Raw genomic sequence first — 17043 nt, 5'->3', positions numbered from 1 at the left:
GGACCTTAGAGCCAAGGGAAACAGAATTTAATCTATGTTAGAATTTAACACATCAAAATGAATCTCACTTATTTTTGTTTGATTCTGACAGGATTAACAGTATTTTATATCCATCCCGTGGACTGGACACCAAGGAGGCAGAACTGAAACTGAGACAGAACCTGGGTTTCCAGATGTTGAACTCCGGTCGCACTGATTTGGTGAAAGCAGCTGCTGCATTGCTGGGACCAGTGGGACTCAATACTCTTAGTGAGCAGGTAGGGAGAGGACAGGCAGTAATATATTCCTTAGAGCAGAGGAGATTGAGAGGGAACATGATGATGAGGGGTATAGATAAGATAAACAAGAAGAAACTTGTCCCCTTAATGAAAGGATTACTGACCAAGGGTCATAGATGTAAGGTAAGGGGCTGAAGGTTTACTGGAGATGTGAGGAAAATGGTTTAACCCAGAGGTGGGAATCTGGAACTCACTGCCTTACTATTTTCTTAACTGAAGTGTCTGAAAACTCAGTTAGAGGCAACATTAATAGATGTCAACAAGAGTGCATCAGATTCTAAAACAGGCAATAATTAAACAGTTGCCCACATACTCATGATTGAAACATTTGGAAGGGATTAGATTAGATTCCCTACAGTGTGAAGAAATATTTAAATGTGCACTCGCTATGGGCCGAATGCTGGGGAATGGGATTAGAATAGTTAGGGGTTGCTTTTGACCAGTACAAACACATTGGGTAAAAGGGTCTTGTTCTGTGCTGTAAATTTCTGATTATTTAATCCAAATATAATTTTATATTGTCTGAAATATGCACCAAAGACCGATAAGCTGTTGTTAATTTATGGTTAAAACATATTAGTAGGTTGAATTGGTTTAAACTGGGTCCTGCAAATATAATACTAGCTTTGATCAGCAGTGCCACTCCTTCCTGAGTAATTCAGGAAATGTGAAGATAGGAGGCAAAGGTTGGTGAGAAAACGTTGGAAAAGGATATTACTAGGAGTGGGGCCTTCATGATTATTTGATAACATGAAGACCTAAAGCAAGAAACTCAATCACTTAAATGAATTGTAAAATCTGACTAACTATGTATGGGTAATGAAATTACTATAAAATGGGGAACAAAGCTCTTGTTTTATTTCTCAGTTTCGGAGAACAGGAAATAGCAGCTAATCCGGCATGGTGGCTCAGTGGTGAGCACTGCTGCCTTACGGCATCAAAGTCCCAGATTCAATTCCAGCCTCAGGTGACTGTGTGGAGTTTGCACATTCTCCTTGTGTGAGGTTGCTCTGATTTCCTCCCACAGTCCAAAAATGTGCAGGTCAGGTGGATTAGTCATGCTAAATTGCCCATAGTGTTAGATGCATTAGTCAGAGGGAAGTGGGTCTGGGTGGATTACTCTTCGGAGGGTCTGTGTGGATTTGTTGGGCTGAAGGGCCTATTTCCACACTGTAGGGAATCTAATCTAATCCCTTCCAAATGTTTCAATCATGAGTATGTGGGCAACTGTTTAATTATTGCCTGTTTTAGAATCTGATGCACTCTTGTTGACATATATTAATGTTGCCTCTAACTGAGTTTTCAGACACTTCAGTTAAGAAAATAGTAAGTCAAATTGATAATTCAGTTGTGCATTCAAACCCAGGATGAAACATCATGTACATTAAGGGTTGTTTTCTACGATGCCATTGTCTGAATGTAGCAGCCAGTATTAATCAGATTTTTCTGAATAAAATGTTTTTAAAAAATAGAGGAATCTGATAAAAGTCTACATAAACTCAACAGGCAAGATGGAAAGTGAGTTTGTTCATCCACATGGAGAATAGGAGAGGTCAGATTGAACATCAGTGCAACATTCAAGTTGCTGTACCTCCATTAATCACTGTCCGGAACAAGACAAGACCACATCTCCTTGCAAAGTCAACATTCCACACATTTCCATGATGCTTACTGTAAGCAGGATATACTTCATACTTCACCAGAGTATCTGATGAGACAGGTGGTATCTCTTGTTGTGTGATATTTCACGATGCCATCGATCCAACTGACACTGCATTTTCCTGGTTTACATCTCAACCCAGCATGGACTAATGTTCTCTTTTCTGCCTCATTATTCAAATATATGAATGTTCCCTTCAGCCACCTTCATTTCTGCTACAGTTGCTGAACCCTTGGGGGTGTTTTGTAGTGCAGTATAAACTTGCATTTGATAAATTGCACATGTTTTATGGGAGCAAGAATTGAGTTAATCAACTTAGTACGGTAATGTGTTACTTAGTCTCTGCTTCTCCCTTTGTGTGAAAGTGATCTCTAAAATTTGCCTTTGAGCATGAACCCTGTGAACAGCTTAACCTCAGAATTGGTTATTTACCAGGGGTGATCAAATGCTGTTTCTTCTGTTCAGGGATTGACTCCACTGATGTATGCAGCGAGCAGTGGGGATGAGGCCATGGTTCAGGTCCTGCTAACCTCTGGAGCAGAAATTGATATTCAGGTAAGATATTAGATTACTTACATTGTGGAAACAGGCCCTTCAGCCCAAGAAGTCCACACTGACCCGCCACCCACCCAGACCCATTCCCCTAACACTACAGGCAATTTACCATGGCCAATTCACCTAACATACACATTTTTGGACTGTGGGAGCACCCGGAGGAAATCCACACAGACACTGGGAGAATGTGCAAACTCTACAATCAGTCACCTGAGGCGGGAATTGAACCTGGATCTCAGGCACTGTGAGGCAGCAGTGCTAACCACTGTGCCATCGTGGTAATTGGCACATTGCACTCACATGAAAGTGCATCCAAAGAAGTCATCGCATTTCACAAGAGTAACCTATGGGGTGAACGTATAACAAATCAACCCTAGTCCAAATGCGGGATATTCCTGTTAAACCTGGACCCTGACACAGTGTCACAGCAAATTATGTTTGACTATTTATACCTGATCTCCCTGATGTTTAATGAAATGTCAGCTTTAATTTGGATGCCTCTATATAAACAATGATCCAGTGTTCAAACAGACTAAATATTGATTATTTCTACACTGACTTGCTAAGCTTGAGAAATTCCTAAACTGTCATGCTTGATTTTCAGGTGCCAGGTTATTCTCAGCAGTGCCCATCTGTCCATACAGAGACTAGACACTGGACTGCTCTCACTTTTGCAGTTGCATTTGGTCATCCGTCAATCACACAGGTACAAGAGTGTGTCAATTTTGTAGATTTAGTTGAGTAAACATTGAGTACTTCCAACTTCCCATGGATTAATGAAGGGTAATTTCAGATGTTGGAGATTGTGCCATTGTTTGAGAGATTTTGATTTACCTCAAGGGCAGGGTTTTTAGAAGCAGTTCAAGGATGTTAGGCACATCAAATTTGTTGCTCTCTTTGGGGCTAACCCATCTCCCCAGATCATATAACTACTCTCCATTTCTCCATGTTGTCAACCATGTCTCAGTGAATCACACTGTTCTGAGTCTGATGTTTGTCTCTGTAAATCCCATCCTAGATACTTGATCTCATAAATTAAATTCACACTCCTGTGCGGTACTGAGGGAGTGCCACACAATTGTCAGTGATGCTAGTTCCGTAAGAATTTAAACCAAGGCTCTGATTGCCCTTTCAGGTGAATGCAAAGCATTCATGCCTATTTTTGACCTAATCTTCTTCAACTGCTCCATCAAAGACCTTCCCTCCTTTCATAAGGTCAGAAGTGAGGATGTTCACAAATTTCACAGTGCTCAGCATCATTAATGACTCCTCAGATACTGAAGCAGTCTGTCTATGTATATGTAACAAGACCTGATCTACATTCAGGCTTGCGTCATAGTGGGCTAATTCACGATACACAATTGTCAGGCAATTACCAGCTCCAGCAAGAGAGATCTAACCAACTTCCCATGACATTCAACAGCACCATTATAACAATGAACCTTCTGCGACTTATCATTGACCATAAATTGAACTGGACCATTCATCCCTTTGAGCTCGTTCTGTTATTCAGTTAGATTATAAAATCCATTTATCAGCCTTAGCTTCATAATTTCTAGATTGATTGAACAAAATCGATCACTTGAAAATTCCATTTGAAGACCAGCACCCTCAACACTTGGAAGTTTCTGTTTTCCACAACTTGTGTATTTCACTTCTGAACAGCCCAACTCTAGTCTTCCTGTTATCTTAACCATTCTCACACCCTTACTGGAGAAGCACTTCACTGTCTCCATCCAATCAATCACCTTGCTTTTTTAAAATACCTCAACTGGACCAAGCTGCATACTTGATGGAGAAGGACATAAATGGTGGGCACAGGGTGAAATCCGATGGATAGGGATATTATAGAACTAAAAAAGGGACTGCAGAAGAATGACGTTTCGCATGGAGTAGATAAGAATGGAGGGGGCAGGCTGTGAATGGAGGGAGACAGGGACAATTTGTGATTGGAAGGATACGTAGGCAGGGTAGGAATGGAGGGATACAGAGGGCAGAGGGGACTAGAGTTTACATCATGCAGGGAGGAACCAAGGGACACGGGGACTTGATGGGACTAGAAGTAATTAAAGTGGAGAATTCTCAGGTGAGCTAAAGGCAGACAGAGAGGGTGGAATGGCCTGTCTGTTTTTGCCTGTAAATATTATTTCTCTGTATGTAATTGAGTGTAATTCTATGTAAGTGATTAAGTCTACACTTGCAATATTGTCCTCTGTGTGACATTCTCTTTGTGTGCCTGTGCAGTTGCTATTGGATGCTGGGGCCCACGTCGATGGCTGTGTTAGTGAAGGAAGTTGGTCTGAAACACCTCTACAGCTGGCAGCCGCAGCAGGTACACAATAGCTAGGGGAAGGGTCAGTGTTGGGAAGGGAATAGAGAGAGTGGATCTGACACTTTCAGCAAGATCTGTTGCATTGATGACAGAAGCCTTTCATTCGGTTGCCTCTGTACCTTTTACATTTGTGCTGTAGTCAGTGTATATATTAAAGCAAGTGCCCTAATAATAGATCACAGTTTGGTGATGTGGAAAAGATTATCTGAATTTTTAACTAAGTTGTAAATTGGAATTGAACATCCCATCTCGGGTCATGTCAAAAAGGCTGCATCATAAAGAAGTTGCATCCTGTTTTTTAGATTACTTTCTTAAGCACAGTCCCTTCCTTGGATTTCTACTGACCGAGCTGGTTGAGTCCTGAAGGATGTAGCTGCAAGACTAGATCTGAAGCAAGTGGTGAGAGGACCAATACAAGGGAATGAAACTTGCTTGACCTTGTCCTCATCAGCCTATCTATTGCAAATAGATCTGTCCACGACAGCAGTGATATAAGTGACCACCATACTGTCCATATGCACAAAACTCCCATCTTCAAACTGAGGGCATGTTTTGTATTTTGTGCAGGGCTACAATTATGCTAAATAAGAAAGACTTAGAACAGATCTGATTTTTCTGACAACAGAAAACTAGACATCCATGAGTCAGCTGAAACAATCTATAACTATGTGACTTGGTATATTCCCCCACTCTCCCACTGCCATCAAGCTGAACAATTGGTGGAATTTCAATGACAAGGGCAGGAGAGTATACCACCCACTATACCTAAAAATGAGATGGCAACGTTTTACTCTTTTATGAAATGTGGTAACACAGGCTGGGTGAGAGGTTATTGTCCATCCCTGGTGAAACTACAATGCAAGATAACGCAAACATGCAGCCGTACAGTCGAAGCAGCACGTGATCGACATAGCACAGCAATTCCTCAAATAACAGATTACTTCTACACTGTCCAATTCAGTCACAAACAGACGTAAATGGTAGTGAACCAGAGAAGAAGGTACATCATTATCTCCAACCTCAATGTTGGGGGAGTTCAGCACATCAGTGCAAAAGAATTGGGTGAAGCATTGGCAACAATCTTCAGCCAGAAGTGCTGAGTAGATGATCCAACTCAGCATATTTGAAGTCCCAACTTGGTGTCAGTCTTCAGTTGATTCAACTCGCTGTATGTGATATTAAGAAATGGCAGAAGACACGGGATACTGTCTTGGTCCAAACATGAATGATGAAGCAGGTTTGCAGAGGCAAAGTGAAAGCAATTGTCTTTGATGTTAAGGTTGGGTATCAAGAAGCTGCAGAAAAACTAGAGTCAATGGGAATGGAGGAAAGTTCTCCACTGGTGGAGTAATAACCGACACAAAGTAAGATGATTTGGTGGTTTCAGCTTCAGGACAGCTCTGCAGTAGTTCATCAAGGTTATCTCATAGGTCAACCAGCTTCAGCTGCTTCATTAATTATCTTCCCTGAATAATAAGGTTAGAAATGGCAGTGTTTACTGCTGATTGCACTGCATTCAATATTATTTTCTAGTTCCTTAAATATTGAAGCAGTTCATGACCATATGCAGAAAGACCCAGACAACATTTAGGCTTCAACATTAGTCTGAACATCATGAGAGTGCTAGGCAATGTTTATATCCAACAAGAGAGAAGCTAACCATCTGTCTGACAATTAATGGTATTATCATCACTGACATCCACACTTATCAACATTCTAGAGGTTACTATTGGTCAGAAGCCACCAATGTAAATACAGCAGCTACAAACGCAGGTCATAGGCTGGGAATTCTACAGTGAATAACTCATCTGATTTCTCAAAGTTTGCCCACCATCCAAAAAGCACAAGTTAGGAGTGTGATGGAATATTCTCCACTTACCTAGAAGGGTGCAGCTCCCACAATACTCAAGGAGCTTAACATAATTTAGGACAAAGCACCTCACTTGATTGGCTCTCCATTCACCACCTTCAAATTCCCTATTTCCACCACTGGTGCACAGTGGCAGCAGTGTGTACCATCTACAAAATGTATTGCAACAGCTCACCGAGGCTCCTTTGACAATACTTTTGAAAACTCTCAAAGGACAAGGGCAGCAGATGCATGGGAACATTATTATCTTCAAATTTCTTCCAAGTCACACATCATTATTTGGGCTTGGAACTATATTGCTGTTCCTTCAGTGGTGCTCCTCCCTAATACTGTTGGTGTCTCTACATCATATGGAATGCAGCTGTTTGAGAAGTGGGCTCATTACCACCTTCTCAAGGTCAACTAGGGATGAAATGCCATTTTCTCTATTAAACATAGATTCTAAACTATCTCTTCACCATACCTTTAGATAATATCCTCCCTTGCTGAGGAATGCCCCCTCTCCTGTACTCCTCTATCTACTGTGCCCTTCTTATTGATGATTCTCATCACATGAATAATTTTTTTTTAAAAACAAGCAAACATCACATGTCCTTGTCTAGATCTGTGTTTAACATGCCTTTTCTTCTTATACTACATACTATGTATAAGAAGCCATTTCCAACAAAATTGTACAAGATATCTTCCCCGTATATCCCACTTTATAAGATGACCTTCCCTGTCATAGAGAGAGGCAATGGCCTAGTTGTATTATTACTGAACTGTTAATCCAGAGGCCAGGTAATAATCTGGGGACCCATACTCAAATTCCACCATGGTAAAAAACAAAATCTGGAATTAAGAGTTGACTGATGGCCACAAATCCATTGCTGATTGTTGGAAAAACCAATCTGGTTCACTAATGTCCTTTAGGGAAAGGAACAGCCTTCCTTACCTGGTCTGGCCTATGTAACTCCAGCTCCATGGCAATACAGTTGACTCTTACCCTCTAGGTAGTTAGGAATGGACAATAAATATTGGCCTGGCCGGTGATGCCATCGACCTGTGAATGAGTATTTTGATATAAACTAAGGTATGAAATGCCATTTTCTCTATTAAACATAGATTCTAAACTATCTCTTCACCATACCTATAGATAATATCCTCCCTTGCTGAGGAATGCCCCCTCTCCTGTTCTCCTCTATCTACTGTGCCCTTCTTATTCTCACTCTGTTGTTTACAGGTCACCTAGATCTGGTCAGTTTGCTATTGGCGAAAGGAGCTGATCTCCTGGCTGGATCCACTGGTAAAAATGGAGTTACTGCATCTCTGCAAGGAATTACTAACCCCTTCAGTCAGGCTGCTGCCCATGGACGCAGGTGAGATATGAGAATAGGCTAATTTCTTCTACGTGAGAGTAACAGAAGCTGTTGTATCAGAGAACCTGTATTTGGGGTGTGGTAGTTTATAGAATTTTCCTTAGCCTGTGATTGCTGCAGGGTAGGGTGGGTATTGCAGTTGAGAACAATATACTATGATCAGAATGAGAAGGACAGTGCCATAACTGAGAGTTTTATAGTGAGGGTGTGGTGTGATAGAGAGATATAGCTATAGCTGGGAAACCTTTTAATGAGGGACTGGAAGTACTCGTGAGTAGTTTGCCCTGTGTGCTGATCACTTCCAGTCAAAGATACATTGTCTTTCACTGATTAAAGTGCAGTGTTGTATTTAGTTATATGGAATCGTAGAATCATACAACATGGAAATATATATTTTGTATTTTTCTGCTAACACACTCTGTTTTACATTGTTGCTCAGGGATGTGTTACAGAAGCTTCTGTCACAGCCAGACACCCAAAAAAGTGACATTATGTCCTTGGAGGACATCCTTGCTGAAGGGGCCGAGATCAGCAACCAGCAGGCTCTGAAATCTGGGGTAAATCGCAGCAGTAAAGCTCAGAGGAAAGCTCTGCGCGATGCCCTGAATCAGAGTGCTGAACATAATTACCTTGACATCACCGTAGAGTTACACAACCATGGTGAGTACAGTACTTCATCACATGCTAACACAGTAACCTCTCTTTAAACTCTCACAACAGATTTCTTCTTATCATGCACTCTCTTTAGCTGCTTTGGAAACTCTGGCCTGTCTGGTACCGTAGTGAATTGAATAATTCTCAACCCTCGCTCATCTTTTTATAGATTACAGACTTGATCCAATTACCTGTGCTGTGGTTATGTAAAATATGTACATGTCAGGTATGCTTGTGCCTCAGGTAAAGATCTGTAGCTTTTTCACTGGAGGTGGTGGAGATGGTGGGGATGAGGAGTGGAGAGAAAGCCTTCTCTTTTCTTAAGAGTTTGTTCTTCACACCCCAAGGTGTTCTGTGGACTCTACATTCCTGGCTGAAGTCCCTGGAAACATCACTGATCAAGCGGCAGTGGACCATAACTCTGAACTTGCTCAAGGACTTTGATTCTGTGAAGGATGTATACAGTCAAGAAATGATCACCCAAGGACTCACCCTCATGTTTGACATATTCCGCCTGAGCAAGGTACAATTTTTGTCCTCATTCAACCCAACAATATTATCCAGACAAAAGTGAGGACTGCAATGCTGGAAATCTGAGTTTTAGATTAGAGTAGTGCTGGAAAAGCATAGCAGGTCAGGCAGCATCCGAGGAGCAGGAAAATTGACATTTCGGGCAAAAGCCCTTCATCAGGAATAAAGGCAGGGAGCCTTCAGGGTGGAGAGATAAATGGGAGGGGGGTGAGGCTGGGGAGAAGGTAGCCAAGATAGGTGGGTGGAGGTGGGGATAAAGGTGATAGGTCAGAGAGGAGGGTGGAGCGAACAACAATATTATCTGCCTGTCTCTGCTATTATAAATCTCAATCTAACAGTTTTGGCTGTTACAGGTATTAATTTAGCAGACTCTGACAACAAAATATGAATTTCTTAGTCTCCTCTACCATCAGTACAGATTGCACTCTCTCATTTATAAAGTTATAACACATTATAAATCCCCTTGTAACCAACTCCTCTGCAGACCCATAAGATTGTAAGAAGTAGGTACAGGAGTAGGAGTAGCCCCTTAAACCTGCTGTCACATTCAGTAAGCTCACAGTTGATCTGATTATGGCCTTACTTTCCTGCCATAATTCTTGACTCACTTGTGTCAAAAAAATGTGTCAAACTCAGCCTTTGAATATATTCAGTGACACAGCCGGACTAAAAGAATTAAAAGGATTAATATATTGCTTCAAAATAAGTGCTTAATTGTGATAGCTGAAAAGCATTACAAAACTCATTGAGGATATTACAATCTCCATAAATGTGTGATAGTGAGCTTGGACAGTGCTTGGTCTACAATGTAGTATGTGAAGTTTTTAATTGTTTGACAGAACTGAACATAAGGATTCTAAGAGTGTTGAGAGCTGAGTATCTCTGCCTAGTATTGAATGAGCTGGGTACAGACCAAATGATTAATATGATGCAGTGTCTTTGTGTTACATTTGCAGAACAATGCTATTATGCGGCAGCTGGCGGCCATCTTTAGCCATTGCTATGGGCCTTATCCTATCCCCGTGATTCAGGAGAGTGGTGAGAAGATCAAGGCTGCACCTGGTGAGTATTGTATAGTCTACTCAACAAGTGGAACAAAATGATAGCCCGACCTTCAGTAGTTATATCAACATTGCAATCCTTGCGCCACTAATGTAGCATGGAGCCAGCTCATAGCACCATTAGGAGATACTTTGCTATCTTACTATGAGTTTCTGAACAAAATATACTCCCTACTATCCAGAAAGTGCAAGGGCCGACACAGGCAACAAAAGGGCAAGGTTGAGGCTTGTGCTTTAAGTTGGGTGGAGAATGCAGATATGGCCAGATTCAATGTTGTGCTTCTGAGGAAAGGACCAAGGCCAGCACTGTTGACCAGGGAATTGCATGGCCCTGATTTCTAATGATCCTAATCTGATAATAGCATCTGTATTAGGAATTTTTGAGAAGATTTGGATGATAAGTATGTATGTTAGCTTGCTGAGCTAATGTGCTGTATGTAATGTGCTGCTGTTGCATGAGATGTTGTAGGTTGTCACATTTGCAGGAGCTGGACCTACTCCTAGATGTCTCACTTCAGTTATAAGTTTCTACATTAGGTTACCTTTTTCCCTCGCTGTCACAGAATGGATCAATCCTCTTGGATAGGCTGGGGTGGCTGTAGCAGCTACTGCTCAGTTGAAACTCCACCTGTGCCTCTGTGCCGGTTGGTTTGGGGTTCCAGTCCTACTCCTGACCTGTGCACAAAATCCAGGCAGACATTCTGTATCAGTATTGAGGGAGTGGTACACTCCCAGAAGTGTTGTTTCAGATGAGATATTTAAATTGAGGCATCATCTGCCTCTTAGCCAGATGTAATCACTGGATTCCTGCCCAATATTTATCCCTCAACTAGTGTCACTAAACAGATCGTCTGCTCATTATCACTTTACTATTTACAGTGTGCATAGTGCTGTGCATAAATTGGCAATTGCATTTTGTTCATTATAGCAGAGACTATACTTCATTGACTGTAAAGTACTTTGAAAGGTCGGGTGATTGTGTAAAGCACTAAAGAAATGTATGTCGTTTTCTGGGGAGACACTCTACTGAGATGCGGTAGGGTCAGATGGTTATAGATTTAACTCCTTGATGCTTCCTTCTTGCAGATTCCACTTTACTGAATCACCGAGAACAGTCAGACATCACATTTCTGGTGGAGGGGAAACCATTCTATGGTCATCGGGCAGTGCTGTCAGCTGCCTCATCCCGGTAAGACTCTGCTTTGCCACATTCTCAACCAAAGTTTGGTACAGAATGCTGAGGTTGGAAAAGCATATTGTGTAAACTAAAATTATGATCATTATGAACTGATTCACAGTACCAAGAATGTGGGATTCCTTTGTTTTTGCAGCAACTGCAGGGTGAAGTTGCCCAATAAGTGCCAGAAACTGCTATCTGTATATTCTTGGCACAATTAATAACCTCTAAATAAAAGGGGCAGTAACTGCATTAGTATGGAATTGGCTGAGTGACAGGAAGCTGAGGTTAGTTCATACTGGACATATTTAAAGTCAGAGGATGTCTAGTAGTCAGTAACCTAGTTTCCTCAGGTTCATTGTTGGGTCATTGCTCTTCCTCATATATATTAGTGACCTAGACTTGTGTGTACACCGCACAATTTCAAAATTTATAATGAAATACAACTTGGAGGCATTGTGAACTGTGAATGTATAACTACAAAAAGGGGACCATCAAATTGGTTGAATGGCTGGACAAGTGTTAGATGAAGTTAAGTGTGGACAAATTAGAAAAGGCAGGAAGTTGTGTTGAACATCTGTAAGGAACAGTGCAGGTTTAGCTGGAACATTGAGTTTAATTGCAAGCACCATGCTTTAGAAAGGATGTGAAGGGGTGAGGTAATGGTGCAGAGGAATTGTCACTGGTTAGTGATCCAGAGGTTTTCACAATGCTCTAAGGTCCTAGGTTTAAATTCCACCATGGCAGATGGTAGAATTAGAATTCAGGCAGCTGTAATTAATTTGTCTAATGATGACCTTTGATTGTTGTAAAATGCCATCTGTCCTGCATGTTATTCCAGACATATTTAACTTACTAACTGAGATAGTCAAACAAGCCATTTGATTATGTCCAACTCTTAAAAGCTCTCAAAGATTGGAAGCAAATAGACCATCAACTTAGATACCTAGAAAACACCAACTACTCCTGCCCATCAACTAGGGGCTAGCACCAAATTGGCAAAGCAAACTCACTGTCTGATAGGTAAGAGTAAATGTTCCTCACTCCATCCTGTCCCACTGGCAGAACAGGAAAAGGTGATGGCGCAGTGGTATACAATCAGGAGGGAGTTCCCCTGGAAGTCATCAACATTGAATCCAGATTCAATGAAGTGTCATGGCATCAAGTCAAACATTGGTAAGGAAGCCCCCTTTTGGATTATCATGAACAGACCACCTTTCTCCCAACTGATGAATTAGTAATCATCCACATGGAACACCACTTGGAATATGCAGGGACGTAGAATATACTCTGTGTGGGCAGTTTCATTATTCATCACTGAAAGTAGGACTCTGAACCACCGCTGAAATAGCCAAGTCTTAATGAACAAACACACAGAATTCTGGAGAAACACAGGAGATATGGCAGCATTTTCAGTTCTGAAGAAAAGTAAAATAGGCACAAAGTATTTACTTTGTTTTCTCTACACATTTGCTGCCAAACCTGTTGAGTTTCCCACATCTACTGTATTTTGTTTTTATTTTCATCCAAAAGAACATGGCTGCTGGATTGATTTTGTGGAAAACATATTGGTCGTCACCTCGGCTTCCATCTTCCCACTGGGATAATGCACTGAAATCAAGCCTTGCTATTCTAAGAGTTATTACAAAAGTTAAGCATTTTATAAGTAGGTAAAATTCCCCAATTTATCTGTCATTACACTCAGGCTGACCGAAAGCACAGACCAGGTTTCTGTGCTTAACAAGATTGAATATTTATTACAAATTAATAGATTCTAACTACAGATAAACAATTATAAACTGTTGACATATAATGTTACAGTTAAAACTCTAACCCCTTTATAAACTCATCCCCTCTACACATATACAGACTGATCCCTAAAAATGAATATGGGTCTCGTGGGCAGAGGGAAAGACCGGGAAGGCAGTTCAGTGCTCCCTACCTATAGAGTTTGATGAGATGGTCCTTTTGCTTCTAGATTTTCCTTCTCCTGGAAAATGCCCCCATCTTCAAAGTTGTGTGAGCCAACATACAGTACAAAAGATAAGGCAGAAGCACTTGCAATAATCTTCACCTAGAAGTGCCAAATCGATGATCCATTTTGGTCTTGCCAATTGGTCTCCAGCATTGCAAAAATGCCAGTTTCAGCCAATTCGATTCACTCCATGAAATATCAAAAAACAGCTGGAATTACTGGATACTGCAAAGGCTAAAGGCCCTGACAACATTCTGGTTATAGTACTGAATGCCTGTGCTTCAGAACCTGCTGTACCGTTAACCAAGCTCCTCCAGTTTGTTTGAACACCGGCATTTCCAAACAATGTGGAAAATTGTCAAAGCATGTCCTGTGCACACAAAGCAGAACAAATCAAACCTGGCCATTTACTACTCTCAGTCTATTCTCAGTCATAAGCAGTGATGGAAGGACTTGCTTACAATGTTCCCTCTAAGCTGGGTGTTTACACAGTCGCTTGAAGATTCTGTGCAGACGAGATGGCATACTGATGCCATTCTCTGATATAGTTTTAGACTTATAATTTTTGAAACCACTGCTATTTCAGAGGTGTATCTAGGAGAAAAGATAATTAGAGGGAACAATGGTCATCAACAATGCTCTGAAGAAGGAATAATCTGCTCATTGACACCCAGTTTGGATACCACCAGGATCCCTCAACTCCTGACTTCCTGACTGGGCCAGTCATCAACAAAAGAGCTGCCCAGAGGTGAGGGTGACTGCCTTGGAGATCAAGATAGCATCTGATTGGGTGTGGGATCAAGGATCCCTGGCAAAATTAGACATAGTCAAAATCGGGGGAAACTCTCCTCTGGCTGGGTCATACTGAGCAGAAAGGAGATTAATCCTCTCAGCTCCAGGATCTCTCTACATGACTTCCTCAGAGTCCTCTTAACCCAACAATCCTTAGCTGCTTCACTAATCACCAATCTCTACATCATGAGGTCAGAAGTGGAAATGTTCACTGATGCTGCAACATTCAGGATCATTCATGACTCCTTAGATACTGAAGTAATCCATGATAAACACAACAATGGACAATGTTTAGTTTGGACTAATAAATGACAAGTAACATTCAAGATATACCAATGCTGGACAATGAATATCTCCAGCAAGAGAATCTAACCATCACCATTAACATTCAGTTAATATATTTAGATGTTTACATACCCAATTATGGGTATCCTAGATATTGCTATTGATCAGAAATTGAATTAGACAAGCCATGTTAACAATGTGGCTGTGACAAGGTTAAAGGCTATGAGTATTGCAGCGAAGGACTTCCCTACTGACTCCCTAAAGCTTAGCATCATCTATAAGGCACATGCTAGTGGTATGATTAAATATTTCCAAATTGCTTGGATGATTGCAGCTCCAATAACACTCAAGAAGATTGACACCATCTAGAACAAGTAATCCACTTGATTGGTATTACATCTACAAGCATTCACTCCATTCACTACCAACGGCATGTGCCATCTACAAGATGCTGCGTGGAACTACAGATCGTTCTGCTATAACAGCTTTCGTTAACACAAATTCTCTGTAATGTGATTGACAAATTGGGGACTGTTTTCTAAAACTGTCTTCTGTCATGTGATTACATTGCCAGCACTTTAAGTGCCGTTTCTAAAGCACAATCTTTCTATTCTGTGGGGTTGCACAAGAACACAACTATCGCATTATAGAAGAATCCCTGTACATCAAAGCTGCTGAGGCAGCACCTTCCACACCCATGACCATTGTTCTCAAGAAGGACAGGAGGGGTTGAGACATGTGAACACCGCCACCTGCAAATTCCCCTCCAAGCAAGTCAATATCCTGACTTGCAAATACATTGCTGTTCCTTCATTGTTGCTGGGTAGAAATTTGGAGCTCCCTCCTTAGCAGCGCTGTGGACGCGCCTACACTAAATGGACTGCAGCAGTTCAAGAGGCAACTCATCAAACCTTAAGGGCAGTTAGGGATGGGCAATAAATGCTAGGTCAGCTAGTGACACCCACATCCCCTGAATGGATTGTAAAAAAAAAAATGCATTGGAGAGAGTGCAGAAGAGATTTACAAGTGTTTCCAGCAATGAGGAACTTGAATAATAAGGATAGATTGGAGAAGTTAGAACTGTTTTTCCTTTGAGAAGAGATGATGAGAGCTGATGTAATGGAGGTTTTCAAATTATGAAAAAGCTGGACAGAGGAGATGAGAAGGAAAAGTTGTGAAAGTTTTTTTTAATGGTCTCGTGTGCCCTGCCTGATTGTCTTGAACGAATCTGTCCTCTGCACATTCAAAAGGAAATTAGACTGTTATTTGGAAAGGAGCAATATGCAGGATTACAGGCAGAGCGCAGGACAATGGCAGTAAGTGAAATGCTGATTTCAAGAGCTAGTACAGATACAATGGGGCTAAATGGCCTTCTCCACTGTAGTCATCCTGTAATTCCTGAGTAACATTGAATCACTGGACAGGATTTCCCTGGGGAGTGTCACTGTGAATCAAACTCATGACCCTTACACTTGGTCCAATGTTTTAACTTCAGTAATGAATGACTTATCTATCCAGGATACTACAGTCATGGATGTTTTTTTCTCACACTTCAGGTTCAAAAAGCTTATTGCAGCCTGCCCTCTTGCTGATACTAAGACCTGTAACCCCATTGAGATTTTGGATGTCCAGTACAATACATTCAAGGTAACTATCAATGAAACAACAAATTTTATATCGAACCAGGTAATGTAATGTTGGTAGCTAACTTAAGGTATCCTGTGAGATCTCAATCAGGAGCAGACAATCTGAATTAAATGGTGCTTCATCGTACTGCTGGTTTGTGGGACATTGCAATGTGCCATTTGCTTGCCAAACAGTGGTGGTTATTTCAAAAGCACTTCATTGACTATAAAGCACTTGGGATAGCTTGAAAGCAACTGTAGAAAGACACTTTTTAAAATTTATTTGTTTTTTTTAAGGTAGAGCTTAGTGCATAGTGTCATTTTGATTCTGTATATTTTTCCTTGGCAGTGCATGGTTCAGTATATTTATGATGGAGGGACAGAGAGACTTAACATCAGTAAAAATCAAGCTCTGGAGGTAAGCTATCTTTTTCTGTGTGATAGTTCTCTGTACTCCACAGCTTTATATCAAAAGGATGTGCACTCAGACTGGCAATACATTCCCTTTCCCAGTGAATCAGATATTAATGGCACATTAACAGGGGGATGTGTACAAGTAACTTCACAGCTGCTAGGAAATCCAGCTAAGGATTATAGTCTGCAACACTTGGCATGGTGGGTGGATGGGTTGTGGGGACTCTGCCTACAACAGTGTGTGTAGATTTAATGCTGATTTTCTGGCAATCCTTGATGAAGATTTGGAGTAGGTTACATTAAACGCTAAGTGCATGGGGGAGAATCAATGATAACATAGTGTGTACGGGTTATAGAAGGGGATTCAATAGTTGGGTGATTTATAAACGAAATTTAGGGGAAGATTCAATGACAAGGTAGAGACTATGATAGGGTAGAGTGGAATGGTTAGGATGATATGGAGAAATGTGACGTTT

At 41.2% G+C, this 17043-nt stretch overlaps 1 protein-coding gene across 2 annotated transcripts in view; it reads left to right on the top strand.

Moving 5' to 3' along the window:
* LOC140467239 (ankyrin repeat and BTB/POZ domain-containing protein 3-A-like) overlaps positions 1–17043 on the top strand; it is a 43006-nt gene that overhangs the window by 23444 nt on the left and 2519 nt on the right. For both annotated transcript variants that reach the window (XM_072563470.1, XM_072563471.1), the window contains exons 5-15: positions 92–257; positions 2404–2493; positions 3098–3199; positions 4738–4825; positions 7918–8053; positions 8493–8713; positions 9055–9230; positions 10195–10300; positions 11386–11488; positions 16085–16175; positions 16503–16571. In XM_072563470.1, coding sequence (XP_072419571.1) covers positions 92–257; positions 2404–2493; positions 3098–3199; positions 4738–4825; positions 7918–8053; positions 8493–8713; positions 9055–9230; positions 10195–10300; positions 11386–11488; positions 16085–16175; positions 16503–16571 — 1348 coding nt within the window. The remainder of the gene's footprint in view (positions 1–91; positions 258–2403; positions 2494–3097; positions 3200–4737; positions 4826–7917; positions 8054–8492; positions 8714–9054; positions 9231–10194; positions 10301–11385; positions 11489–16084; positions 16176–16502; positions 16572–17043) is intronic.

This window comes from Chiloscyllium punctatum, chromosome 45, assembly GCF_047496795.1.
Source record: "Chiloscyllium punctatum isolate Juve2018m chromosome 45, sChiPun1.3, whole genome shotgun sequence".
Classification (NCBI taxonomy): Eukaryota; Metazoa; Chordata; class Chondrichthyes; order Orectolobiformes; family Hemiscylliidae; genus Chiloscyllium; species Chiloscyllium punctatum.
This window is presented reverse-complemented; position numbering and strand designations above follow the sequence as displayed.